Consider the following 17,600-nt stretch of genomic DNA (forward strand, 5'->3'; position numbering starts at 1 on the left):
CCCTGATTTTCATGCTTGTCCAATGGATTTAAGCATGTACAGTATCTGGAAGCTCTGACTTCAACTTTCCTGATCTACATTATTCTTGGATCAGTGTTTTAGGCTGCATTCACACCTAGGCGTAGGCAATAGCGGCGTTTTTATCGGCGTTTTTTTCGGCGTTTTGTCGCGCGTATATGCGCGTTTGCGCGCGTTTGCATACAGCGTCTTCCGACGTTTTTGTACCTCGTCGTTTTTCATATAATCCAATAGGAAAAATTATCATCCCTGACATCACTTGTTGCTATCCTAGGATTTTTTTTTTCCTCTTCCTGTGTTAATATACCTCTTCCGGGTCATCATTGTGCTTCCGACTCCACACTGAGAAAATGAGCGACGATGAGATGGCATGTATGCTGGCAGCAGCCACCGCCACCTCGTATATGCTATACCAGGGACAGAGGAGAAGGAAGAGGGCACGGAGATACTGGATCCACCCTGTTATTGCCGGTCGGGAAGAGACAGGCCAATTTTGGGTCCTTTATAATGATCTCCGAGAGCACGAGGAGAAATTTCTGGACTACACCAGGATGTCAATTAAAAGGTTAGTAAAAAGTATCTGTATTCATTCTTTTTGACATTGTACCTTTCCATGTCCACTAAAAACCCCATTTATTTTTATTAACAGCTTCGATGAGTTGCTTGAACTGCTCAGCGGTAGATTACAGAGGATGGACACCTTTTTCCGCAATTCCATACCCCCTGTGGAGCGACTTATCATCACACTGAGGTAAGGTTAAAAATCTTTGTCAAATTTATTGTGCTGATATATGTTTTTTTTTTTAAATTTTCCAAAATGATGCTCTAGTGCCCATAAAAAAAAATAAAAAAAAATGTAGAAAACCCAAAAGAAAGCTACCGTATTTGCCGGGGTATAAGACCACTGTGTGTAAGACGACCCCCTAATTTTACATCCAAAATGTTGGTTTTGTGATATACTCACCTTATAAGACTACCCCCTTCCGACTATTCATGACTCGCCTCACGGTGCCACCATTACATTCCAGACTGTGCCCCATTACATGCCAGACTGTGCCCCATTACATTCCAGACTGTGCCCCATTACATTCCAGACTGTGCCCCATTACATTCCAGACTGTGCCCCATTACATGCCAGACTGTGCCCCATTACATGCCAGACTGTGCCCCATTACATGCCAGATTGAGCCCCATTACATGACAGACTGTGCCCCATTACATGCCAGATTGTGCCCCATTACATGCCAGACCTGCCCCATTACATGCCAGACTGTGCCCCATTACATGCCAGATTGAGCCCCATTACATGACAGACTGTGCCCCATTACATGCCAGACTCTGCCCCATTACATGCCAGATTGAGCCCCATTACATGACAGACTGTGCCCCATTACATGCCAGATTGTGCCCCATTACATGCCAGACCTGCCCCATTACATGCCAGACTGTGCCCCATTACATGCCATATTGTGCCCCATTACATGCCAGACCTGCCCCATTGCATGTCCAGACCGGCCCCTTTACATGATCAGACCGTGCCCTTACCTTTGCGAATCGTGGCCGTACGTTTCTTCAAAAGCCGTGCCTCCTACATCTTCTGTTCCGTGATAGGCGGAACATTCAGCGTCCTATGAGGCACTGTGTTCAGTGTTCGTCCATCACGGAGGCCCTCTCGTCCGAGGACGAGAGGGCCTCCATGATAGGCGGACACCAAACGCACCAAACACTATTGCATACATTACCCAATACTAATATATTTGTATATGCATCTAATATTAAAAAACACACGTTTTAGAAGGTCCAATTTTTTTTATTTTTTTATACAGAATATTAAAAACTATATTCATCAAATTTGTGTTTTTTTATTTTTGTCAACAAAAAGAAATCAAGCAAACGTTGCTCATAGAACAGTTTATTAAAGATTTTGGAAACTTTTAGGGGATTCCCCTGTGTCATCCACTGACATGCCAGCATGTATTGATTGGTCAAAACGTGACCGTTTGGAAGTAGACGTACTAGCATGCGTCCAACGGGAAGGTGGTGTTGCTGGTGGTGGTGGTGGTGTTGGTGTAGGTTGGGGATTGTAAGGTGGGAGTGTAGGCAGGTGTGGGTAATCAGAATAAGTCGATGTCGTCCGAGAAGGGTAATAAGTAGGAGGTTGTGTCGGCAGATGAAGTGTTTGGGAAGTCGGAGGATGGTAGGCAGAAGGTGTCGTCTGTGGGTGTGTGTAAGGTGAAAGTGTTTGGGTAGTCTGAGGAGGGTAGGTAGAAGTTTGCGTCTGCAGGTGCGTAAAATCAGGAACTGTTGTGGAAGTATGAGTAGTGTATGCAGAAGGTGGTGTTGGTAGATGAGGGTGGGTAGAAAGTGTTGTCGTCTGAGTCGGGTAAGGTGGTGTGGGTTGAGGTAGGTGGCTGGGAAAAGGTGGTGCTGTGAAGTGAGGAAGTGGTGGTGCTGACATATGTTGCGGGGGGTGGGTAGCATAAGGACCATAGGGTGGTGGTGGTTCTGGGGATTGGTATGGTTCCTCTGGTGGTATGAATGTGGCAATGTACCGTATGGTACCTGCCAACATATCAGCTTGTAGCCTTTTCGGAACCCTGTCCATCAGCTCCCCCAGACATTTGGCAGACATGTGTCCGTATGAACGGTTAGTACCCATTCTCTCTTTCATGTCTGCCATTATCTCTAACATTAGTTTCACATTGGGGTCTGGATCCGGAGCCTTCCTTCTGATCCCTCTCGCAGCTACACGCGGTAACGGCCTTGGTGTGGACTCCTCCTCTCCCACAGGTGTTGCCGTCGTGGATTGTGAAGAAGTGGCCAACTGGCTTTCCGGCTCCAGACCCGCCAGTGCCTGATCGGCAGAATTTATGCTGCAGCTATCCATCCCGACAGGGGCGGTTGGAGCTGCTTCCTCCCAGCTGTTTTCAGTGCTGAAAATATAAATGAGTTATTATAACTTACGTATACCAATTTCGTTTACTGTCCTTAGTACAGATAATAGTTTACCTCGCCAAAGTCAATGAAGGTCTAAGGAATTCCAATTCCTTCGCATGGATATATTCCTTCGGGGCACATGCCGACGATCCACTTCTGGTATTCCTTATTAGTCTCATATAGCGTGTATAGGCGTCACGAATACTCTTCCACTTATTTTTTATCATTTTAACTGTCAAAAACAAAATAAAATAATATATATTATTGTCTTTGTAGGTATTTATCGACTGGACAGTCTCTAGGAAGTCTACATTATGCCTTCCGTATAGGCAAGTCTACAGCGAGTTACATCATACGTGACACCTGCTCTGCTATATGGGAGGTTCTCCAGGAAGTAGTGTTCAAGAAACCTACTGCACAGGAATGGGCACAGATTGCGGAGGTATTCTGGCAACGCTGCAACTTTCCCAATTGTGTCGGAGCAATAGATGGGAAGCACATTAGGATTGTGAAGCCCATGACAAGTGGAAGCGAATTCTTCAACTACAAGAAATACTTCTCATTTGTATTGATGGCTGTGGCTGATGCAAACTATTGTTTTACATACATAGACATTGGGTCATATGGCAGCAGCGCGGACTCAACTATCTTTGGGAACTCTTCCTTTGGTCAAATGCTGCGAACAGATGGTCTTGACCTACCAGAATGCAGTCCACTCCCAGGCACAAATGGCCCTCCCCTACCCAGTGTATTTGTGGGTGATGAGGCCTTTTCTTTGGGGACAAATCTCCTACGGCCTTATTCGGGTCATAGTTTAACACAGGAGAGGAGCGTATTCAACTACCGCCTAACCAGAGCACGGCGAGTAGTTGAATGCGCTTTTGGTATACTTACCAATAAGTGGCGGCTCCTGCACACTCCCATAGTGTTAAACATGCAGAATGCCGTCACTGCTGTCAAAGCTGCGTGTGCCTTGCACAACTTTGTGAGGCAGCGCGATGGCTTTGATTTTGAAGAGCCGGTTGCTGAGACTCTGGAAAGAGCTCAGTGGACTGGTGTCCGTGGGAACAGGCAGGGTTCATATGTCCGCGATCAGTATGCGGCATATTTCATGTCTCCTGCAGGACAGGTACCATGGCAGCTGGATTCTATTTAATTATTAACATTATTATTTTTTTGTGAATATGCTGTTGTGATAAAATAAAAATATTTGATTTTGTATTAAGAAGTCTCATGTTTATTTTATTTTTATATTTTTTTAACTTTTGGTGCATTATCCCTATGATGTCAAATTCGGGGTCAGAGTGTCAGGATGGGAAGAACAACTCACGGGTCCTGCATCAGTGGGAACATTAGGGTTGGTGGTTACTAGGAAGGGGAGTATCTCCCCAATGGGGCACTGTACTGTATTATTCACTGATAACAATGATGGTATACTAATCCTCCTAGGTGGAATAGTATACCATCATTGTTATCAGTGAATACTACAGTACAGTGCCCCATTGTTGTTGTCAATGGGGGGGATAGTGCGTCATGACATTGGAAGGTGTTGTGTCCAAAGGGCCGGACAAAGGCTAGCAAACGGCCAAATCTGGCACTCGTGCAGCAGCATAGGTGCTTACAAAAGGTGGTGGCAATAGATATTTTATTTAACCACTTCAAGACGGCCATCAGCACATATACGGCCACAGGGTGTTTCTACTTCTGTGGTGGTCCGTATTTGTACGGCTGACCCTTCCCTCTTTCACCACGCGCGCTCCTGAGCGCCCAGCGGGGAACTTCTGTGCTGGCCGTGTACCTTGGACACATCAAATGACAGAACACTGTGAAAGACACATTTGAGTGACCGTTTGATAGAAAATCTGTGCGGCCAATTAGAGATGATCTCATATGTAAACAGATGAGATCATTTCTCATTGGCGGCTAACAAAATGACAACGTCATGTGAGGGAGAGAGGAGACCGATCTGTGTCTCTTGCAAATAGTGACACAGGTCTGTCACCTCCCCCAGTCAACCCCCTTCCCCCACTGTTACAACACTATATTGAGTACACATTCCCTTCCTCACCCCCCTAGTATTAAGCAATTCCCTCCCAGTCACATTAGTGCAAAAAATGTGAAAGGCGTTAAAAATTGTGTCAAAAGTGTACGATGTGTCCGCCATAATGTCAGTCTTGAGAATATACCTACAAAATAGTCTTACCTGTAGATAAAAGTCAAAAACCATGGGTTTACAAACATTGAATTTCCACAAAAAAAATATATATATCATCTACTTATGTTCATTACTGTTTGCAGGAGTTTACCTTTTTTATCCTTATCTGTTATTTGGGTCCAGTTCTGGTAAATCTGAGAGCCAATTTGGTCCCATGCCCTCCTCCGAACGGTTCGCAGGCTGTAAGATGGATGCTTAATGTCATGAAGGCAGGGGTGCTCCTTGACCATCCTGATAAATTTTTCAGGGTCTAGGAGGGAGAGGGTTTCATCCATGTCTGAATCCATGCTGCAGTGTGATATACTCCTATGGAAAATGGTGATTTTTGGACTTCCTGTTTGAGATTATGTACTTTTTTTTTACATTTCCTGTATTCAATTTGAGCAGCAGAGGCGTCAAAACGCTTGTACAAACGCTTGTTGTCGCGCTATACGCGCGTATCGGGCGTTTTACATTGATTTCAATGGAAAACAAAAAACGCTCAAATACGCGCATATCGCGCGTATTGCGCGACAAAAAAGGGTCCGGAACTTCTTTTGACTACAGGCGATGCGCGACAGGCGCATCAGCGTGCAGATGTGAACCATGCCCATAGCCTTACATGTATTTTGGTCCCTCTGGCGTTTGTGCGCGTCGCGCTACAGGCGACAAAACGCCAAGGTGTGAATGGGCTCTAAGGTAGCATTGATACCAGTCAACTAGTGTTTTCAACAAAAGTACTCTTGTTACTCGCAGAGGGGATTCATAGCATGATCACCCGAATCACACCTTTGTCTCTTTTATATGAAGTTCTCCCATTGAAGCGGGGGTTCACCCGTACATGACACTTTTTCCCCTTAGATGGATGCTCGTTTTGTCTAGGGGAATTGGCTAGTTGTTTTAAAATATGAGCTGTACTTACCGTTTACGAGATGCATCTTCTCCGCCGCTTCCGGGTATGGGCTGCGGGACTGGGCGTTCCTATTTTGATTGACAGTCTTCCGAGAGGCTTCCGACAGTCGCATCCATCGCGTCACGATTTTCCGAAAGAAGCCGAACGTCGGTGCGCAGGCGCAGTATAGAGCCGCACCGACGTTCGGCTTCTTTCGGCTACTAGTGACGCAATGGATGTGACCATCAGAAGCCTCTCGGAAGACTGTCAATCAAGAAGGAACGCCCGCTCCCGAAGACCCATACCCGGAAGCGGCGGAGAAGATGCATCTCGAAAACGGTAAGTACGGCTCATATTTTAAAACAACTAGCAGATTCCCCTAGACAAAACAAGCATCCATCTAAGGGGAAAAATTGTTTTATGGGTGAACTCCCGCTTTAAGTTGTGAGGACTACCCACCTGGATGAGCTCTGCTGCAGAGAATCTTTTGACTTCTCTCCTTCCAGCCTCACACCCTCTCCAGTCCTGCTCATTCATGGTACAGCAACTATGTCCCAATGTACGTATACCGTGTAAAATGAAGGAAAGAAAAAGGGTCTTGCTAATGTTATTGTACATATGACATTAGAACGTATAATTCCCTTTAATGATACCCTTTAGTGATCAATATATCAATAGAATTGTTCTAAATCTTATTTTTGCAATTTTCTTTTAATACTGTTTGCTTATTTTTCTGCTTTTTCCTGTGGACTGATAGCTAATTCTTGTTTTGCTTTGTGAATCATTCATTTGACTGTCGGCCTGAAAAGTTTTGTTTTTTAAAGGCAATGACATCATGTCTTACTTAAGTTTTGCGATGGAGTCAGATATGGCTAGTATCTGCTAGGATATGTTCCAAAGTCACTTTGGTTGCAAAAGAACACCATATGAATCAAACAGAACATGAGTTTACATTTATATCATGCAATTATAGAAAAGCTGTCACAAAATTGGGCCATTTAAACTGATAAAAACAATGCAGCAAAGGCAGATATTACTGTAAATTAACCACTTAAGACCTGGACCAATATGCAGGTTTTAACACTTTTCTTCCCGTTTTAAGGGGTGTAGGGAAGAGAAGACTGCAGTAAAACATATGTAGGAGGATTAAACTACAGACCTGTTAGTTTAACTTCTATAGTTGGGAAGATACTGGAACATTTAATAAAAGACCACATGGATGAGTTCTTGCTGGAAAAAAACTATTTAAGCAACAGACAGCATGGATTTATGAAACATGGAAGTTGTCAGACAAACCTGATTTCCTTTTATGAAGAGGTAACAGAGGCGTGGCTGTGGACGTGGTATACTTGGATTTTGCACCCCAAGGTTCAGTGTTGGGACCCTTTCTTTTTAATATATTTATAAATGATATTGGGTCTGAGATCAAAAGTAACATTTCTGTCTTTGCAGATGACACCAAGCTATGCAGTGGAATAACGTTCTTACAGGATGACTCCAATTTACAAGCCAACCTCAATGCTCTGTCTAATTGGGCGACTATGTGGCAGATGAGGTTTAATGTTGATAAATGTAAAGTTATGCACTTGGGGGCTAATGCCGCGTACACACGGTCATTTTTTGTAATGAAAAAAAAAAACGTAATTTAAAATGACTGTGTGTGGGGAAAACTTTGTTTTATGTCTTCTGAAAAACGACAAAAAAAATTTTTAAATTAGAGCATGCTTCAATTTTTTATGTCATTTTTCCAAACGTCGTTTTTTGTGTCATAAAAAATGACCGTGTGTAGGCTAAAACGACGTTTAAAACAACGTTTTTAAACCCGCGCATGCTCAGAAGCAAGTTATGACGCGAGCTTGAATGGAACAGAGTGCCGCCAAACGTGCTGAACGTAACCACGCTTTGCTAGAGCATTTTGAAAAAAACGATGGTGTGTAGGCAACGTCGTTTTTTAAAATGAAGTTTGAAAAACATAGTTTTTTTTCATGAGAAAAAATTACGTTTTATTTATCACAAAAAACGACCGTGTACGCGGCATTAGAATAGTACAACTGGGGGGGATCTGTAGTGGAGAACGAGCTGGGGGTTTTAGTTGATCATAAGCTCCATAATGGTATGCAATGCCAAGCTGCGTATTCCAAAGCGAGCAAAGTCCTTTCTTGTATTAAGAGAGGTATGGACTCCAGAGACAGAGATATAATTTTGCCCCTGTACAAATCATTAGTAAGACCTCATCTGGAAAATGCAGTTCAGTTTTGGGCACTAGTTCTGAAAAAGGATATCGGAGAACTGGAGAAAGTGCAGAGAAGAGCAACCAAACTGATAAGAGGCATGGAGGAGCTCAGCTATGAGGAAAGATTAGAAGAACTAAATGTATTCACTCTTGAGAAGAGAATAAGGGAGGATATGATCAACATGTATAAATATATAAGGGGTCCATATAGTGAACTTGGTGTTGAGTTATTCACTTTACAGTCAACACTGAGGACAAGGGGGCACTCTTTACGTCTAGAGGAAAAGAGATTTCATCTCCAAATATGGAAAGGTTTCTTCACAGTACGAGCTGTGAAAATGTGGAACAGACTCCCTCCAGACGTGGTTCTGGCCAGCTCAGTAGATTGCGTTAAGAAAGGTCTGGATACTTTCCTAAATGTACATAACTGAGTACTAAGATTTGTAGGTAAAGTTGATCCAGGGTAAATCCGATTGCCTCTCGGGGGATCAGGAAGGAATTTTTTCCCCTGCTGTAGCAAATTGGATCATGCTCTGCTGGTTTTTTTTGCCTTCCTCTGGATCAACTGTGGGTATGGAGTTGGGTGTATGGGATTGTACTGTGTTTTTTATTTTTTTGTGGTTGAACTGGATGGACTTGTGTCTTTTTTCAACCTGACTAACTATGTAACTATGTAATGGCATCCCTATCTTAGAGAGCTTTCACAAAAACTATTGGAGGAGTTTTCCTTACCTATATATACGCTATTACTTACCTCTTGCTCTGTTGACATCAACAAAAAAATTGGATTTTTCATCGCTTTCTGTCTCAAAAACAAAGGTCACACAGAAAAATAAAGGGGTAAATCTCCCCAACAGGTTTACAAACAGCATGAGAAACTTCCCTACTCTATCCAAAACTATAACAAAATGCCCTTGTACTTTAAGCTTAAACTGTGTGAATTTTGTGACATTGCTATCAATGTTTTTTGCATAGCACAGGCTAACGAAAGGCAACAAACATTTTTTTGTTTTGAATAGAGTGGAGAGGGATTTGAACATCGGTCTGTGTCCCCATTAAGGAGTTTCACCCTCTCTGTTTATCCCGTTTACCATTATCGTTGAAAGTGAAAGTAAAAGAAAATCAAAAATGTTGGGTTGTCGGAAAAGTAATAGAAAGGAAATCTTCCAATGTGGGCACAGGTTCTGATGACCTGGGGGCACCCAAGCAATTCCCTGAAATTTGCAGGGATTTACTCTCATTTCCTGTTTGGCTATGGGACAGGAAGTGAAGGGAAATCTCTGCAATGGGACACAGATGGTGGAAAAAAATCTGACAGGGGTTATAAAAAAAAGTTTTGCCTATACTGTAGTTCTACTATAATGACTTTGTTTACACAGGCTTGCACTTTCAAACCCTAGTCAGAAGAACAATGTATATAGCAATCATTTAAAAAGCCTTCAACAAGCTTGACAAAGCTTTCTTGAATTCCTCTTCAGCTCCAGTCTGGAAGAGTTTAAAATACTTAGATTTGAATGGAAGTGGTGGCTATCACTTTTAACAAGCTTTAGCACTGCTTGCCAAATACCAGTCGAAGCCTGTTAACAGCTTTGTAAATGCTTGCTGTACACATTGCTCTTCAAAAGGCATTTACAAGTTGAAGTCTGTATGAATTAGGCCTAAAGGGTTTCATGAAATCTGTTTGAAGCAAAAGAGCTGGCTAAATCTAATAATCTTCAGACATGTGTTAACCATCTTATAATATAAAATACCTGTGTGTATGAAACCTTTGAGGTTATTTTTAAAGGGATTGTTGTGTTAAAAGGTGTATTTATAGCTGTTTAAACTTTTTTTTATATATATATTTGTTTTTAACAGTATTGCAAAGAAAGGCAATGTTACCAAAAAATTGCTTATTCTCAAGAAGCAGATGTAGGTGGTAGCTTGTACCTAATTAATGTTCCCAAAGCTACCAGTAATTAACAAGTATGTAATCACTTACACGGCAACACAATAGCTCCATCTCATCCAGCAATATTTTATGAGATAAAAAGTGTGATCTATTTGCCAAGATAAGCATGCCTGAATTGCAATATTCATTATTTTCTGGAATGATTCCTGAGCACAGTAAGGAAAGCTCTTTCCGAACAATTCTATTGCCATGTACATTTGGTATGTGTGTGGTCAAGCCTCACCCAGAATTTTTGATTGCAGTTTAGGATAGAACACTGAAATATCAAGATGTACTAGAATTGTAAGGCATTGGGAGACAAAATAAAAATAGTAAATGTTCTTCACTATAGAGAGGAACAAACATTTAACAGCAAAAATCATTAAACTGAAAAGTAATGGTGTGCAGTTGCCTACTGAAGTCAGCCTGCGGTTGCTATTTAGGACAAAACTACATGTTTGCTAAAACCCCCCCCCCCCCACTTCCTCACTCCTATCTACTTATAAAAATATTTACTCCCCTGCCATGTTCAGTGCTGAAGGTAATATGCAGTACTTCCAGGTATGGAGGAGCATGTAAATCACTCTATGCGACAGTGCTGGGCCAATCAATGCTGTCAAATAGGAAGCTCGTATACTATGACTTTAAGCAGCAATGGGCTTGCTCAGGACCTCCCCTAGAAGCTGAGTGGCGCATCAGGGGAATGAAAGAAATTTAAGTGTCTGCTGCTGTGGAAGGTTAGGTTCTTAAAGTCAACTTGTGGCTTGTCCCCATCATGAGCACATCACAGACGCATTAAAGCTGGTTATAAGTAAGAAGGCCGAGTAGCGGCCTGGATTTATGGGAGGAGCCCGGCAGCCTATATAGTCAACACCCTCGGCTGCGGGCTCCGTCGGTTTCCTGTGCCCAGGATGTGGACGTCACGCGTCACCAGGCTGACTCAGCAGCAAGCACAGAGGCATTCGCTCCGCCTCACTCGCAGCACACGCGCTCGGCTGGCTTCCACAGGTAAGGCTTCCCCACGAACCTTGACACCCTGTCCTGGCACCGCTGTCACCACAAACCTTGCCCCTTGACACCCCGCACCTCAGTCAGGCCAGGTGTCACCCACGTCCAGGTCGCACCTATCCAAACATGCCGCACGTGTCATGGATGCGCCCGTAGCACATCCACCGGTGCATCCCCCCCCTACTTGCCAGCCTTCCCTCGCCCCGTGGTCACGTACCACGCTCACTCGGCACACCAACCAGCATCGCTTTTTCTCAAACACAGCCCAGCACACTGACAAGTGCTTCACTCATGCCAGAAGCAGTCAGTCCCACAACATGTACATGCACCCAAACGCAGGGCACCATTGCACCCGCACATGCAGTTTCACCACCAACGCACCCCCATGGCTGGCCCCATTTCAGCACATAGCCCAGAACCCAATCCTAGCCAGTCGCACGTGCAGCGCTCCACTTCACGTCCCACCATGGGGTAACACTGTCACGCATCCAATGCAAACCCCACACGTTCGCACAGGCCCGCCTCAGCACCATGTCCTAATCACTATCGGCCCCATTTCAGTACATATACCAGAGCCCGGTAAAACTCGGAAAATAAAATTTGGAAGGCTGCACACCAATTTTTTTTTGAAAGGTAGCCTTTAATGGTAAAAAAGGAAAAAGGAAAAAGCACTACAAAACACTGCAAGCAGTGGGATATATGGCTGACGCGTTTCACACTGAGGTCCAGTGCTTAGTCATAGCTAAGACTTTTCCGAGATTTGCTTTGTGCATTGCCGGCACCCACAGTCTCTGAGAGGACATTGATTGCTTATTGCTTCTCACCAGAGCCCGGTAGTTGTCAGTCACATAGCAACGCACCGATTCACGCCTCTGTCATAGGACATTTCTGCCACTCACCTAGCTGCCACACATCTGGTTGAATCCAAGCATTCTCAAGCGCAGCTCACCCCAACATGCCCAAGCCTGGCCTGACCCCATTTCGGCACATGCTCCAGAGTCCGGCAGGTGTCAGTCGCAAGCGCGTCGCACCGGTTCATGCCTCTGCCATGGGACATTTCTGCCACTCGCCCAAACCATTTAGATTCTAACCCTTGCAGGTTCTCGCAAGCAGGCTCGTCGCAAGCATACCCCAGCGGTGTCGACCACATTTCAGTACATGCTCCAGAGCCTGCTCGTTGTCGGCCAGACCCGCAACGTACCGACTCAAGCCTCTGTCATGGGACATTTCTGCCATTAATTCCACCTCCGGACCACCTTATTCATTTCGCTCACTTAGAAACGTCTGAGATTAGCTAGCCACCCCCCAGTCCCTAATATTGTCATTTCTCCTACAGGTCAGTCAAGCTCAGTAGCTCCTCCCTGCATCCCAGGTTGGACATCATTTCTACAGGTAAAAAAAAAATGGCATATAGTTGCAACACAAAAAAATTAAAAAATACCCTGTAGGACACAGAAACAACCCCGATTCTCGTCTCGGTCGACCAACCCCGATCTCAAAGACAAGACTTCGCACTCAGGGCACAAGTCACCCAGAGTCATGTCTCAGGCCGGCAGCGAAGACCTCTTTGCCCTTCCCTCACCACCTCCCATCTCAGAGAGCGGCAGCTGACACTGGTTCAGGGGATGGACCATCCCCAAATTGACGACAGAATTGAGGCGCAGGCAGGTGCCTTTCCCGGCCACAGCCAGGAAGGCAGAGCTTTTTAGGCTCCTTTTCCCACCACCAGCCTCAAACGATGTCAGCCTTACCCGGACCAAGTACCCAGCAGGCATCCTTGCAGTCCATATCCACCGCTGTGTCTCAACTCCACACCATGATATCATCCCTGTCTACCACAGTCACAGAAATGCAGGCTAGAATGACACTTCTGGAGGCTCGCCCGCCTACAGCCACCCCTGACCCTCCCACGGCCACCCCTGACCCGTCCATGACCACCCCTGACCCGCCCACAGTCCAACTGCAGACACTCCGCCCCGGCTACTCCCGCAGGCAAGTGCTCCACAGTTCTTCCAGCACACATAGTCCCAGCCAACATTAGGAAGGACATCCTGGATGGCAAGGACATCAACCTTGCCTCCCTCCTCATCTCAGTCCACGATTTAGCAGAAAACAAGGCCTACACCTGGGGAGACGTATCGGTGGTCCTTAAGGCAAAAGACCCAAGGCTCAATCGCAAATTGTCTGTTCCGGAATTTGCATTGGCCTTCGGGATGCTCAGGGATGTCCTATGCTCTGTCTCCCCTAACAGGAGGGAAGAGTTGGACTTATACCTCCACACCTTGGTGGATCTGGGTTACAAATACGGAGGTTTTTCGTTATCCTATGCCAAGTCAAATAGCAGAAGTCTTGACTAGGCCGTATAAACATTCCGGAGCTCTACCTCACCTCCCACCCCACCCCCTCTCTCACCACCTTCCTTGTTCAAGGGTTCACAGCAGGTTTTCACACAGGCCTCATTTCCCTGCCCCACACAACTTATGAGTGTAGGAACCTACGCTCAGCCGCCACAGACTAGCAGGCAATAGACCATCTCTTGCAGACCGAGCTGGAGCGAGGCTTCATCATAGGCCCCTTCACTAAGCCCCCCCCTTCAACACATGGAGAGTCAGCCCTATAGGACTTGTCAAGGGCAAGTTCTCGAATAAAGTCAGTTTGGTGTACGATCTGTCTGCACCTTATTCTTCCCCTACCCCCAGCCTGAACTCCTTAATCCCCTCAGAGGAGTTCTCCCTAAAGTACGCGTCCGTAGACATGGCAATCCAAGCCATAATCAAAACCGGCACAGGCGCCTGGCTCTCCAAATCCGACATCTTAGACTCCTGCCTATCCACCCATCTCTCTGGTGCTGGCACGGCATCAAGTGGAGAAACTCATACTATTTTGCTACCAAGCTGACCTTTGGCTCAAAGAGTAGCCCCTGGCTTTTCGACGACTTCACACAGACTCTCACCTGGATACTCTTGCACCAAGCCCAGTGTCAAGAAGTCATCCACTACTTGGATGACTTCTTGTTGACCGAGCAACCCGGCACGCCCCCAGGAGACCTCGATAAGTTAAGACTCGTTTTCGGGAATCTCAACGTTCCCATTGCAGAACATGAAGTAGACGATCCAGCACACTCCATCACTTTCCTTGGAATCAACCTGAACACCACCTCCATGCAAGCCAGCTTACCCCTCCGACAAACTGACGCGCATCAGGTCAGTCCTCCAAAATTTCACCCAGACACAGGGTTGCACCAGGAAACAGTTGCAGTCCCTCCTGGGAATGCTCAATTTCACTATAAGGATCGTCCCTCAAGGCCGGTCCTTCGCGTCACCCCTCCTGGTTTTCCTTTCCCAGTCACAGGACCCCGATCAGATCCTCAAACTAGATACCGCAGCTTTAGCGGACCTCTTGATGTGGAAAGAGTTTCTCACTAATTGGAACTGTATATCTATGTTCATACCATAAATATCGCCCCTCTCCCCACAGCCTCTACAGGCTTTGCGGCAATTTTTGGCCACCACTGGTTCGCAGGACCATGGCCGCCGGAGATACTAGCAATCCCAGGCTTCACCCAATCTTCCTCCCTATTCGAGCTATACCCGGTGGTAGCAGCCGCCCAACTCTGGGGCCACAGGTGGACAGGACAAACTGTAGCCTTCACCACTGACAACCAGGCCACCGCTGACATTATCAACAAGGGCAGGTCCAAGTCCCTCGTAATAATGTCCTTCCTACGTCGGTTTGTGCAACTGTCCTAGAAAACACCAATTCAATGTTCATTGTACCTTCCTCCCCGGCAAATGTAATCTCACCGCAGATGCTCTGTCCCGCACTTTCTGGCCTTACAAGATCCGGCGAAACCATCACTGTTTACGTCTCACGCAATCAGAGCCATCCTACGCGGAGTCCAGAAACGACAACCAGTCATCAACACCAAACACCTACCTATAACCAGCGCTATCTTTAGAGATATGTCCACCATCCTCACCACATCTCCATTTGGTCTCCTCCCTATCTTGGTTATACTCATACAGCCATCTACCTGGCGTATTACAGGTTCTTCCGACCGAGCAAGTTTACCTACAACAGCCCCGCCAGCCAAGTGCTGCGCAGACGGCACTTGGTTCGCCATCAAGATCGCTTCACGCTCCATCTTACAGTGTCCAAGACCCAGCAATCAGGCCCCGGCATAGACATTGGCATATACAAAATAAATAACATCTGGGGCCCAGTAACCGTATTGGACCGCCTATTGTCACACCTACCAGCACAATCAGACTCTACTCCTCTACTCCCTTTTCCGGTCAAACCACCGAGCACCAGACAGTTTATCAAGCACGTGAGGATCTTCTACGGAATCTACACATCAATCCCACTCAGTATTCGGGTCACTCCTTTCGCATCGGAGCAGCCTCAGCCGCCTCTCGACACGGGGTCCCCGACCATGTCATCAAGAAGCTAGGCTGGTGGAAGTCCGCCTGCTTCGCCCGGTACATCCCTAACCCTCAGGCGGAAATGGAACAAGCTTTTGCCAAACTTGCACAGTGAACGATCTGATTCAATATAACCATACCCCTTCCTAAATGTTTTTGCCCCCTTATTTTGGCGTACCGTCCATTAGGCCAGGGCACACTTCAGGCCCATTGTATGTTGTAAGTCCTTGTCAGTCTATGTCGTCCATATCCGTATCGACCATAGGGCTTTAACCATAAGTAAGAAGGCCGAGTAGACCTCGGCTGCGGGCTCCGTCGGTTTCCTGTGCCCAGGACGTGGTTTGTGGCACACATCACCCACCCTCCCATCACCTTTTAAAGGAATTCTCAGAAAGTATTCCTCTCCACAATATCCATCATTTACCATTTATTTTGGCGTACCGTCCATTAGGCCAGGGCACACTTCAGGCCCATTGTATGTTGTAAGTCCATGTCAGTCTATGCCGTCCATATCTGTATCGGCCATAGGGCTTCAACCATAAATGGGAAAAATACTTGAGGAAAGTGGAAAGATAGCGCTGGATCCATAGGTTTATTTAACTTCATTGTTATCTTAAGGTGTTAATGTTGGTGTAAATAACCTGTTTCCTGAGCAGGTGGCTTCTACAACCCAGAGGAGCTACACATCCTCCTTGGCTTGTAATGTAAGAAGGGTTAAAATTTAAGCGCCAAACCACTGCCAAATAATCTGCTGAATAGGCCTGTGCTTTCAACTCACACTGGAATAAATACCATTGTAGGTCCAGTTCACTACTGGTTTGTTCACTTGGTTGCCAGTTAAGTCCTGTAAAAGGGAGCACGTAGACCCCTGAAACATGTTGTCTATTTCTTGATCTGTACCTCTTACCTTTAATGGAATAAAGTTGTATCTGGACCTCTTAGCAGTGGCGTGGTGCTTAAATTTCAACCCTTCATACGTAGGAAGAAGACAGATTCAGTCAATGCTCACAGTCACCTAGAAGGGTGAGTGGGATCTGCATTAGGATATCCTTACTCTCAACTTACATAGCCCATGATAGAAAGTTCCTGAGGTGCTGCATGAATGGTCGCTGCCACCAATCTGCCATTGAACTGAATTTAGGTAGCTTTGCAATATAGGATACAGAGTAGGGGATGCCTAAACTCCAGCTTTTAGGAAGCCATGTACCTAGTAAGTTTTATATTATAATGTTGGTATGCCATATAATGTTGGTATGCCAATTTACTTTGTGTATATATAACAGAAAGAAAGGTCTGGAATAAATGTACCTGTCTCTTACTCCTGTTGATCTGGTGCCCTTTCTTTCTGTTGCATGTTCTTGAGGGCTTCTCATACCTGTAAGGAGCTGCCGGAGACTGCATGTAATATACATCCTGTATATCCGCACTGTTTCTGCATGGACCTGTTTAGATGCCACTACATTTTTGGACTTTGGTTTGTTATTCATTGCCACTAATTGTTAATAGTTTATTAATGTCTGTATGTCAGTGGACCGCTGACTCCAGCCTGTGTCTTTGTATCAATATTACTTTATATTTCTTTTGCTGTGACACCAATTTGACTGATAGAAAATCCATTCAAAACTGGATATTTTGGTTCTGGCATAACACAGCAGAACGAATCCCCCACAGATCTCTTATATTTTTTCCTGAAAAATATAAGAAGCCAATGGGTGCTGCAACCAACTTTATTCCTCCCAGGATTGTATTATGAATTTTTAAGCCCACTTACCTTTTACAGGAAACAAGAAGGGCTGCTGATAGAGTGGGACCACCAGTCCTGCTGTAGGGGGCCCGGGCACGCAGGGGGCCCCAAACAGCAGGAGGAATGGGTGTGGTCGGGCGGAGGTGCAATTACAGAAAGATGCCCTGTGCAGCTCTCTGCAGCTGCTGAAAGTCGGTTTCTCTCCCTCCCGTTGGCTTTC

General features: G+C 45.5%; 1 protein-coding gene across 1 annotated transcript; it reads left to right on the top strand.

Annotated features, from left to right (window-relative positions):
- Positions 1-246: 246 nt before the first annotated feature.
- Positions 247-14,637, top strand: LOC120941252. Its single transcript, XM_040354566.1, has 4 exons — positions 247-583; positions 668-769; positions 3,232-4,084; positions 13,912-14,637. Exons 1-4 carry the CDS (start codon positions 369-371, stop codon positions 14,635-14,637), a joined length of 1,896 nt encoding a protein of 631 aa, XP_040210500.1. The 5' UTR covers positions 247-368.
- The last annotated feature ends 2,963 nt before the right edge of the window (positions 14,638-17,600 follow it).

The sequence above is a fragment of the Rana temporaria genome, chromosome 5 (genome assembly GCF_905171775.1).
Source record: "Rana temporaria chromosome 5, aRanTem1.1, whole genome shotgun sequence".
In the NCBI taxonomy this organism is placed as follows: Eukaryota; Metazoa; Chordata; class Amphibia; order Anura; family Ranidae; genus Rana; species Rana temporaria.

What these genes read in the sequence shown, in the direction of transcription:
- LOC120941252 (XM_040354566.1), top strand. Translation starts at nt 369, where the DNA reads ATGAGCGACGATGAGATGGCATGTATGCTGGCAGCAGCCACCGCCACC. An exon ending in ACCAGGATGTCAATTAAAAG is followed by an intron (nt 584 to 667) that starts GTTAGTAAAAAG and finishes TTTTATTAACAG; the next exon opens with CTTCGATGAGTTGCTTGAAC. An exon ending in CGACTTATCATCACACTGAG is followed by an intron (nt 770 to 3,231) that starts GTAAGGTTAAAA and finishes TTGTCTTTGTAG; the next exon opens with GTATTTATCGACTGGACAGT.